This window comes from Tinamus guttatus, unplaced genomic scaffold (genome assembly GCF_059628265.1).
Source record: "Tinamus guttatus ecotype Peru unplaced genomic scaffold, ASM5962826v1 Tinamus_guttatus_pri_ptg000211l, whole genome shotgun sequence".
NCBI lineage: Eukaryota > Metazoa > Chordata > Aves > Tinamiformes > Tinamidae > Tinamus > Tinamus guttatus.
This window is the reverse complement of record NW_028288745.1, coordinates 3271948-3283027: the sequence shown is the minus strand read 5'-3', so window position 1 is coordinate 3283027 and position 11080 is coordinate 3271948. Positions and strand designations below refer to the sequence as shown.

At 36.1% G+C, this 11080-nt stretch overlaps 1 protein-coding gene across 2 annotated transcripts in view; it reads right to left on the bottom strand.

Moving 5' to 3' along the window:
* Window positions 1–1833: 1833 nt before the first annotated feature.
* KCNT2 (potassium sodium-activated channel subfamily T member 2) overlaps window positions 1834–11080 on the bottom strand; it is a 123372-nt gene continuing 114125 nt past the window's right edge. Inside the window, exons 26-31 of one of the 2 annotated variants that reach the window (XM_088524392.1) lie at window positions 10182–10265; window positions 9158–9286; window positions 7135–7155; window positions 5093–5384; window positions 2549–2633; window positions 1834–1999 (exon numbers count right to left, since the gene is read on the bottom strand). In XM_088524392.1, coding sequence (XP_088380518.1) covers window positions 1888–1999; window positions 2549–2633; window positions 5093–5384; window positions 7135–7155; window positions 9158–9286; window positions 10182–10265 — 723 coding nt within the window. In that variant the 3' untranslated portion in view covers window positions 1834–1887. The remainder of the gene's footprint in view (window positions 2000–2548; window positions 2634–5092; window positions 5385–7134; window positions 7156–9157; window positions 9287–10181; window positions 10266–11080) is intronic. The other variant, XM_088524393.1, reaches the window with a different exon arrangement.

The window sequence follows — 11080 nt, the reverse complement described above, 5'->3', positions numbered from 1 at the left end:
AACTGTCTAAGATATCTAAAGATGTCTAGTTTGTGGGTGGGGGAGCACTGAGTAACAGACTCTAAGCAAACCCTTGAAACCTTTCTGAAACCACGTACTGCTTTAATATGTGGAGGGAAAAACTACTGAGAAACTGTGCTTTCCAGCTACCTTTTTTTCTTCTCAAAACTTCAACTCCTACTCTTCTGATCGCCATACCATGATGACCTCAGTCTACTGTGAGGATTTTTATAATTATGGTTTTAGGATTTCTAACTTAACAAAAATTAGTTGTGTTTTAAAAGAGTTGGGAAGAAGGGAGAGAACAATAGCTGACATTAGTAAAGTGAATGGGATTTAGTTTCAACATACTTATAATACTGATAAGCATGGTCAAATCCACGTATTGTTCATTGGGCAACTTGGCATTTTAGATTTTGAAATAAAAACAGCCATGCAGTTGCTTTTCTAAATAAAATACAATAGATGGTTTCTAGACTCTTCATCTGTACATCAAGAGAGTTCAAAGAAATCAATTTTGCAACTGTAGGCTGCCTGCCAAATTTACTGGAACAGGTATCTATAGATTGCTTTAACAGTAGGGTTTTTATCTTATCGCGTGTGCTCTTTCCTCATTCTGTAACAAATGGCAAAGGAGTTTTGGAAGACCATGTACAGGCATATTTATTCTGTAGAAAGTTTGACCAAAACTCGTGGCACTCTGGTATCTGTAGATTGCAGACTTTGTAGCAGCTTCAGATGTTTGACTTGCTAGTAAATGCTTTCTTGGGTGCTAAATGCAAAAGCTGACAATTGAATCCCCTTTGCCTTTTCATACAACTTATTATTCTATTCATTTCCTGGAATGGGCAATAGATTAATTTTCAACACAATACATACATTTTCATAGGAGGTTACCAAGTTTACATTAATCTGACCATCTGAAAATGTAGATTTCAGTAACAGTTGTGGCATCTTGGATCTCTGGTATATAATGTTTGATAGAGCGGTGCTGTCACTTCTGTTTCAAAATCTATACTGACAAATTGTTCATGTTAAGAGAGTTATATTTGGCTTGAGCTACTGTTGTTTGTGGCTTCACGTAGATGGTAGTTTATGAGTTTCTGCATATGTTGAAGGGCTGCCTTTATGAAATTCCCATATCCCTACAGAGGAAGGTCTGCCTCTGTTGCAGTTGAACACTGCTATAACTTGAAATGCCTGTATGAGATGATGGAAACTCCTTCTAGATAGGATCCTCTTGAATTTCCTTTGCAGTGGATGCCTCAAATTAGAAACTCGATGGTATGACTAGGCTGTGTTGTGCAACCTAATCTGTGTTCTCAAACATCTTGGTGCCAGATATAAGCTATAATGGGACTGCTATTTGATTGTTCTAATATAAATTGATGACAAGCTAAGCTTGAAAATTATCTGAAAGGCTGGATTCTTGACACACAAAGCCTCATTGGCACATGTAGGTATTAACAAAATATTTACTACTACAAGTTGTGCGTAGTCTTTCTACAGGCATCAGGTGGCTTCGGGATATAGGTCGGGAGCTTAGTCAGTCACTGCTATGTTGTCACTGTGATAAATATACGTAGTTTCTACGCGAAATCCTTCTGAACCTGTTCTTCTGAAATAATTTGTTCATATTGATTAAACAGTGATAGTTTTCATAATTCTGTTAAGGTAACAAAGTTTGTTTACTGTATTGATACTCGCATTGTATTACAAGTCAGTTCAGAAAATCAGAGTTTGTAGACACCATCTGTCTAAAGCTGGTCACTTACCATTATCACTTTCTCTGGCTCTCAAATTTTCATGAAATATATCATTCAAAATGGATACTGAAAACAGCATATGCGTATAAAACTGTCTCTTAATTTTTCAATGAGTTGCACATCAAAGTTGTGTTTCTTCCCTGGTGTCTTGTCCCACTGTATTGCAGAAACTGTCTTTTCGGCTGGGTGCAGTATTTGGAACGTAAGTCAAAGGATCAGGTCGGATCAAGTATCTATATTATTAAAAAAAAAAAAAAAAAAAAAAACTTTTGATGAGAAGACTTGGTATGCGTAAGGACAAAACTTTCTACTGATGTACTGTTGTTGAAAAGATTTGATGGAAAACTTTGAACACTGTTTTGAAGCTGCTCAGTCTAGTTCCAATTGGATCTTTCTTTTAAGACTGGCTAGCTAAATTAAAAGCAAGAATCTAATGAAAACATTAATTCTGTGAAGCTGTCCAGCAGACTTGTTTATGCTTGGATTATTTTTGATACACACAGGGAGTAAAGGAAGAACCAGAGAATACAAAGGACAGAGGATTGCTAGAGAAAGCATGTTTGTGTGTGTGTGTGTGTGTGTGTGCATATACACTGTGTGTGCGTGCATGTAGATATATAAAACAATATGTAAAATCTAATGTCTGTTTAAGCAGAAGCTCTATCTTAGCCTTTATTGTTTTGCAGGAGTAGGTCTTCTAGCAGGACAATATTCAGTAAAATAAAAATGAGGCAGAAGTATGAACAAACAACTTTGCAGGTCTTTTTCTTGCTTTAACTTACACTATATCATTCAGTTCTAATCTTGTATCTGGAGAAGGATTGATCAGGATGTAAGAGAGGGTATTCTGATGGTCATTCATTTCATCTAAAGGACAAAAAAACAGATACCATATTAATTAGAGTATTTGCAAAGCAATTGTTCAGAGTATCAGAGCTATAAAATTATTTTTATAAAAGATTGTCTTTGGCTCATAGAGTTGTCTAGAACAAAGCGTCAGATACTAGTCATAAGTTTCATGATTTTCTTTCAACTGTCCTTGTATTGGAGCAATCTAACATAGCATCTTTTGAGTTGCCAGTTCTTAAAATATCAAATAGCATTATCACAACTAAACATAGAATTGTTTCACTTTATCTTGGGAAGTTACCTCAAATTTACCTGCATTTATCCTCACTTTATTATTTGGTAATTAACATTAAATTAACTGAAAGGAAGTTATATATCTGGAATATGTTCCCCTTGCCACTCTTCAGATGCATTTTTGATCCAAAAAGCTATACTTCCAAATTTATGTAACAGCCCTTATAAATTACGTAGATACAATATTGTTCCATGATAGTGTTCCTTTGAATGTTTAATATGTCATCCGGGGAAAAACAGTGTTGGCATTAATGTTCATATTTTAAAACTATTACTTATATAATGCTTATATTTTGAAACTTTACTCAGCTTCCTAGAGTTTCTACAGAAGACTGAGGTTAAAGAGTAGAGGCAAAAGATGCTCATAAAATCTACTACATGGTGGTGCTGGGGAAGCATGAAGATAGCTAGGATTTGAGGTTGTGATTCTAAGTAATAGCTAAGAATTGGAAGCTTTAATTCATATCAACGTGATAGAATATTTTGAGTTGAGATTTTAAAATGTTGTAATATACTGTATTCTTGTATGACAGTGAAAGGATTCATTGTTCCTTAAGTACTGAAGAGTTATGATGGCTTGTACTGAAAGCAGTCCTTCCATGCCTGGCCACTGGTAGTACAAAACAGGCTCAGTGCCACTTTCAGAGCAGTATTAGATCTATAATAATATACTACAGTACATGGTAGAAGCATGGCCTGTCAGCTCCGCGTGCTGTGTTCGTGTGTGTTTGCTTTCTAAAACCTCGCTAGAGGTTTCTATTGCTTCATGTTGCTCTTCATGCTGGAATCAGTGCAGGCATATAAGTTCTACAGAACAAATACTTCTACATTACACTCATTTCAGAGGAAATTTCTCTGTCATCAGTATAAACATGTTCTTCAACTTGATGCCTTCAGTTTCTATTCTATAAGTGTGTGCTTGGCTCCACCAGACATTCCGATGGGTTCGAAGGAACATAAAGACTAAAGTTTCTATCCCACCTTCAATGTACAGCAGAATTATAAGGACATATTAGAGGAGTTAGAGAGGACGATGCTGCTGGTGACAGGGAGAAGGCGCCACAACAGAGAATGTGACAGCCCAAGTTTGAAGTGGCACATAGAATCATAGAATCATAGAATGCTTGGGGTTGGAAGGGACCTCTAGAGATCATCTAGTCCAACCCCCCTGCACACGCAGGGTCAACCCTCACATGCAGCACTGTGATGTTTTGGAGATGCTTCTGGCATGTGCCAGAGCTTCAGTTTTTCATTTATGCTTTTCCTGCCTTTTCTTTGCCTCATGAAATGTGAAACAAATTTCTTAAAGTATAATAGCTTATGCAATGTATTTTCTTTAGTCTTTAGGAATGCTCTAAAAATATGCTTTTTTTTTTTTTTTTAATGCTAGTAGCAATTCTTAATGCAATGTAATTTCAGTTTAGTTAGTCTGTCACGTAGCTTAGTCATGTTAGTATTTGGGAAGTAGGGATTTTCATCCCCAGCTGTGGAACAGTCAAACTCACAGCTAGTGCTGAGTACATCCAGTTGCACGGCATTCTTATCTGCTTTCACAGATTGGGCAATATACTTTATCCCCCCCATTTCCCATATGTATCAAGTAAGTGATGTTTTTTTTTTCTCTTATCACCCCTGCTGACAGGTTGAAAGGTGAAAACTATAAACAGAAATTGGTATTTCTTGTTACCTTTAATCATTTAACTATTATTCCAATAATATATTGCAAATGAAGTAGATCTTGATCCAGATCTAATAAGTCTGTATTAAAAAAAGATGTCACAGGACTTCTCAATGACAACATTGGCTTTGTTAGGAAAAGGATTATTGGATACAAACAGCACCTACAGAGCCAGTGAAACACATTTAAAAAATGACTGTCTTGGGACAATTTTTTTTTACTTAATTTAAAAAAAATGGGGGAGAGGGAAATGCTTATATAATCATCTTATATATCTAACACATGCAAAATATAAATGTGACCGACATGCAGTACTGTGTTTTTCATCTGAAAACAGGAGAGGACCACAATAGAACTTATTAAAAAAAATCCATCCGTTTTTTGTCAGTAAAAAACGTAAAAACACTACAGTTTTTTGTAGTGGCAATGTCAGCCTGCAAAAGGTTAAAAATAAGTATACCTGGCATAATACTAATGTTTTAGTAAGTTGTTACAACAGTCCTACCATATCCTGCTGGAGAAAGACCCAGATGCTTCATTCTGTTTTTCACAAGTTCGGCAAGTTCCTGCCTTTCTGACCTCCTGTAGAGGTTCATTCGCTGCTGGCTTATCCTGTCTGCTGTTTTCCCGGAGTGCCTGGGCACCTTCCTGCTGAGCCGGCGGGCCCACTGCATGCTTTTCCGTCGTAACAAGGGGTGATCGGACTGGTCGCTCGACGTCGAGTTACGATGGTTACTGCGATAATTAAATTGTTCTTTGGTGTCTTCCCATTCTTCCACACTGATAGAGATTTGAGACTTGAAAGGAAAATGACAGGAAGGATGAGGGCTTTGAAAAATGGAAATAGAAAAAGATATTCTCATCTTTGTGATAGGGTTGGTGAACATGTGATTTGGTTGCAGGGGAGCTGAGGGGATTCAGCTGTTGGTGTTAACCATTGCTGAAATGGGGCATCCTGTGCTACACACTTTGAATTTTTATGTGCAATACTCATAATGTAAATGCATTTCTTGATTGCAAAATCAGTTACACAATGCTTGCTTACATTTTGATTCTGAAAATGAGGACTCTAGTTGTCTTTTACTGCATTTCCTAAATGCAGGGATCTATTCCGGATCAATTGTCTGCATTCTAACAATCTTTGCATATTTTGGGAAATTCAAATTATATAACTGCTTTTTAGAAATATGCTGTGGATTCATCAAGTAACAGTTTGACTTTGCAAGATTGAGTGCCCTGGTTAGAACCACAGATGAAATGTGACTGTTGTTTCTCAAGTTCCCAAGTACTTTTGACTACCGAATGCCTGATTTAAGCTTGATTTAATGCCTACGTGTATGATCCTAGCGAGGGATGCCGTAGCCCTCATGCCTTATGGCACTCCTTGCCAAGGAGATGACCTGTGGTTCCTACATGCAGGCAAAGTTGCATTGCATTGTAGCAACAACAGCAAAAACACTCAGAAGGGCCATTATCTGACCCGCTACTGCAGTAGTTTCTTCATGGCACCCAGCACTTGAGTAGGTACTGAAATAAGTCAATGGGCTACACATGCAGTGGTAACATATGCAATAAGCACATAGTAAATGAAATAGAAAACATTTTGAGACAACTTTTATAGTTATCTTAATTTCACTGTCAGATTAACTATTTTTTTTTAGTTTTTTTCTCCCAAAAACTGTTTTATAATGCTGAATTATCATTATGATCTTTGCAAGGTAGCTCTTTTACTGATATTGAAATAATAAAAAGTAGTGGAGTCCTCAGTGGTATCCATGCAGTCATATTAGCAAGTTACAAATTAGTAATTTCAGAAGGCTGAGTGTATGTTGGGAAATGAGTCTGAAAAACAAATTGTATAGAAGAAAGCTTACTTATATTAACCGAGCAAGCTTCACTTCTGAATCCAAAGAGCAGAAAATTTACAATATATTGGAAGTGATCTGTGAACAAAGCAATCCAAAGAGATACTGATTTCTTGATCTCTGAGGTTCTAAGGGGCCTTTCCCCATTCAAAACCAAGCAGGCTTCTGAAAGCAAAGACACTGCTGTCCTCATCAGTGTTGGATAAAACCTCTCTTTGAGGCCTGTCTCTTCCTCCTATCCCCTCTCATCTGTAGAGTTCCTGTCAGTAACTTACAGCTCAACATGAGTAAGTCTGGGAGTATGAGGAAGACACTATTTTTTCTTTTTCTGTTTGCATTGACTAGCTCTTATTTACAGCAGACTAAAGGCAATCTCTTACTTTCGGAATTCCCTGGAGACACGCCACCTAAATCCTATCAGCTTTCAGATACTTAGGATGTTTGTGTAAAGAACAATGATATTTTATATTGAATTTAATCAAACAGATGTCTATTGCAAAGCTTCCTTTCCTGCAAGTGCTACTGAAAGATAAATGCTTTGCCATGTACGTAACAGTTTGATGCTAATCGAAAATGCTCTCACAATATGCCTTTATTAAACCCATTCTGTTTTTCAAAACTAGTAAGGATTTTACTCCCTGAGTTTAACTTGGGAACAGGCAGATGGTAAACAAATACTTACGTGTGAAGCCATTTCTCGTGACTGACAAAGGAAGGGGAAAAAGAAAACAAGACAATTTAGAAGTGAATCTAAAGGAGCAAATGGTTGGTTTAACATGGCTGATTTAACAGCAAGCACAGAAATTACAGAAGGAATAAGAAAGCTTTCTTCTGAAATGAATATGGTTTGAATTGTATGACCATGTAACTGAGTGGGGTGTTAGATGTGCTTGTGCACGTAAGCACACATAAATAAGCATTTTAGAAAGGAGGTGGTATTTAACAAAGGCTGCTTGTAGTGGGAAAATCATATGGAACAGAGAATGATATCTTAGGTGTAACATCTGAGAGGATACGGCATTACTGCAAATGAACTAGTGAAATAATAATAAATCAATCCTAAATTCTTGAATTTCCATTAGTATAGAGTATGACTGGGCTGAAAAAAGTACTTTCAAGAGAAATTTTGCTTCCAGCTCTTACCACAAATGTTTTGTTTGACTTTATTATAAAGTTAAGACATAAAACAGGTATCTGTCAAGTTTGGGAATTACCAGTAATAGGATAGCACCTTACTAAACTGGTATAATGTATGCATGCAAAAATCTGTTCTAAGTAACATAAACAGATTGAAATAGTCGCGTTACAATGGTCTGTTATCCTAGATGATATTAAATGATGGTAAGGGGTTAATATGCATCATGTTTTAAGTTTGAATGTACCTGAGTGTATTACTACTGGTTACAAGAAAGCAGCTGAATGGAAAGTATTGAGTCAGCAGCTGAGTAGCCACTTCTGAAAACTTAGAAATTGAAGAAGCACTTTGAAGAAGCCAGTTTCCAATGTTTACAAAGGACTGAAAATTTTTCACTCCATTTTAGGCACTCTAATTTTTGTGTGTGTGTTTTTAATGTATTAGGTTCTTCTTTAATCTTTTTTTTAACAATTCAGAAATAGGTAGTGCTATGAAATTGATGACTTGTGACCAAATATACATGGCTGTTGAATCTGAGCTGGTGTAGCCAGGATTTTTGTACTTTGGTTTTGAAAATGAAAGCTCCTGCAGAAGTCTTACAAAAGAGAGAGAGAGAAAAGAAGTTTATAAAGGAATAAATACAGAGTAAAAAAAACAGTATGTACTACTTGCAAGCCAATGTCTGAGTGGCGATAGTTGGTTTTGAAAGCATTTACAGAACCTCAGAAAATAGGGGTTGGACATGTTTAGTTTTGTATGGTAAGAAAGAAGTGTGAGAAGGATGGAAACTCAGGGTAAAAAGCAAAACTTCTGAGGAAAGTATAAAGAATAGTTGAAGATGAATGTGACAATACAACATGAATGTTATAAATCTGTCTTAAGCAATTTAGGATGAGAAATTTTGAAGTTCAAAATCTCTGTATTTTATCAGACAGTTAAGTATAAGCTACAGTTGTATAATCTTAGCGCATGGATTCTAGCAGAAGTTATCATCATCATGCAGTTTTATCATTCTCTTATATTTGTGTTGGGAGAAATATGCATATGTATGACAGACATATACATACACATATACAAAAACTACCACCGTTTGGCAGCTAAACTCAGAGAGATCCCCTAGTATTTTCAGTATCACTAATTTATTCTCTAGTTGCTGATTTATAGTTAGAAAATCACACGAATATTGAAATACTAACACCGCCTTCCTGTGACATACCTACTACAGGACCTGGTTGTTAGATATCAGTATTAGTTTGTATACTCAAGTTCATATACTAGAGCCAACTATTACTTCTCTTACTACTGCTGAAGCTGTCCTCACTGATCCATCAGTTCCCTATAAATAACCAGAATAAAAATCAAGATGTAGCCTGGGTCTGGGTATTCAGGGGGTCTGAATAAGAATGAGAGCCCTGTGTTTACGTGTCTGTGTTCATGTAGCCAGAGGGATCATGGGGAGACCCACTGCATTCCCAGTAGTCTTTTATTAAGTGCTTTAGAATCTTATGAGGACCAAAGAATGTTGTAAGTGTAATCAAATCCACATAAAAGGTATAATAAACTGACATACCTCAGATGTTGTAAGCTTTTGGGATTCCGTCCTGTAGACTCCTATCGGAATGTCTCCCGTAGAAGAGCACAGTTTTTGATACAGCCTGGCATATGTTCTAATCCACAGATCTTCCTCTGTTATTTTCATCTGAACAAAAAAAAAAAAAAAAACGGAAGGAAGTCTTTAATTTCATTTCTTGTTCACTATCCTATTGTTGAAAAATTTGGAAAATTAAACATCTTCTGGTAGTTAGTGTACTGTAGTACTGCACCATTAATCCACAAAAACATCTTAAATTTCTATTAAATCTGTAGACGCTGTCCCTTTTCTTTGCTCTCTCCTTTCTTGGAGATAGTGTAGTGCAAAAGGTTGTGTCATATGAAATGGCTTCTATCATTTTCTTATATAGTTTTATAAATACATGAAAACTTGCATATCTTTCATCCAGTGTTTGTATCCAAATAAATCTTAAAGGAATGAATTAGGCACCAGTAGTAAGAAACAAGTAATAGAAAGACTGAAGAACATAGGGTTATCCTGAATGCTGTGACCTGCATGTTCTTTAGACCAGAATTTGCAGAGAGGAAAGGGGGGCAAGAACTTGGGAATGCTTGCCTATATGCTGTATGTGTAGTTGTATTCATCTCAAATGCTTCATGACTAGCTTTATAGATAATCATGGGTCCCAGAGGTTCAACTGTCTTGGTTGCCAAACTGTCATTCTTATTTCATATAAAATCATTTATTCTTTCCGTGTTTTTCCATTCTTTGCTATTTTTCTTTACATCTTAAAGAATGCATTGGGTTTTCTTCCTGGGGTGGAGATGGGATTTTTTTTTTTTTTCCTTTGGAAGCAGTTAAAATTCACAAGTTTTCTACTTAGTTGTCATAATTTCTTCTCTGATGAAAAAGGAAGCAGGCTTCTTGGGCTTTCATATGAGAATCCAGTGCACATGGAAAATAGTGACATTTTGCAAATGCTACAGATTATTTTCTGGTACTTTCCATTAATCTGATTTTATTTATTTATTTTTTAACTTACAGAACAAAGAAACCCAGATCCTGGTGTAGTATCAAGTCCCAGCAGAAGCCGTGTGATAGAGATCATATAATCTTTCACAAATGACTACAGGATTTTTAGAGAGAGAGAAGAAAGAAAGAAGTTTTAATGAGCAGGCAAGCAGGTAACTATTAATACGTTTTCAAAGAAATTGTACATGTGTGGGTTTACAGTTACGATCAGTCTCTATCTCTCAAGTGTGTTAATAACATTGAAGAAATAGAGATTGGAGTGTTGAATCTACTAACAAATAAGGTTTGTTTTTTTCTTTGTTGTGTGTTTGCATGAATCGGTCAGTCAGGAATTGGAGGCTAAGGCATAATAAGGATTTTTGTAGCAGCACGAAAACTAAGAACGATGAATCAACAGAAGTAAGGTGTTAGGCTTAAGTGTGAATTTATAGTTAATTACAGTTAGTTAAGAGTTCTGTGCATAAGAAGTGCTGTCTTTTGGTTTTATGGAGCTGGAGTGAATAGCTTCACTCTGTCAAACCAAAGCATGATTGATCATGGCTAGGAACAAATATAAAATACTTGGTATTTATGTGCTGGGAGAAGATGATGATGACAAACTGCTTCTATAAAAGCATCCTGGTTTATTTACTGTTTTTAAATAATGCAATATTTAGCATTGACATTCTGCATTTAAAAACCTGCTTCATGAGCAAATTTATTTCTAAAATACATAGAATTCGGTGAAGGGATTTGCATCTGTTGGCTAATCTTCGTTTTCTGCCTATTCTATATATTAATGAGTTTGTGAGAAAAGCTTAGCTCCAGGAATTTTTCCCTGTACCTTGAAATTTCCTTCAGGGAATTAATTTTCAAGTAGAACTGAAAACTTTTAATGCACCAAACATCCAAGTAAACAAGCACAGGAGA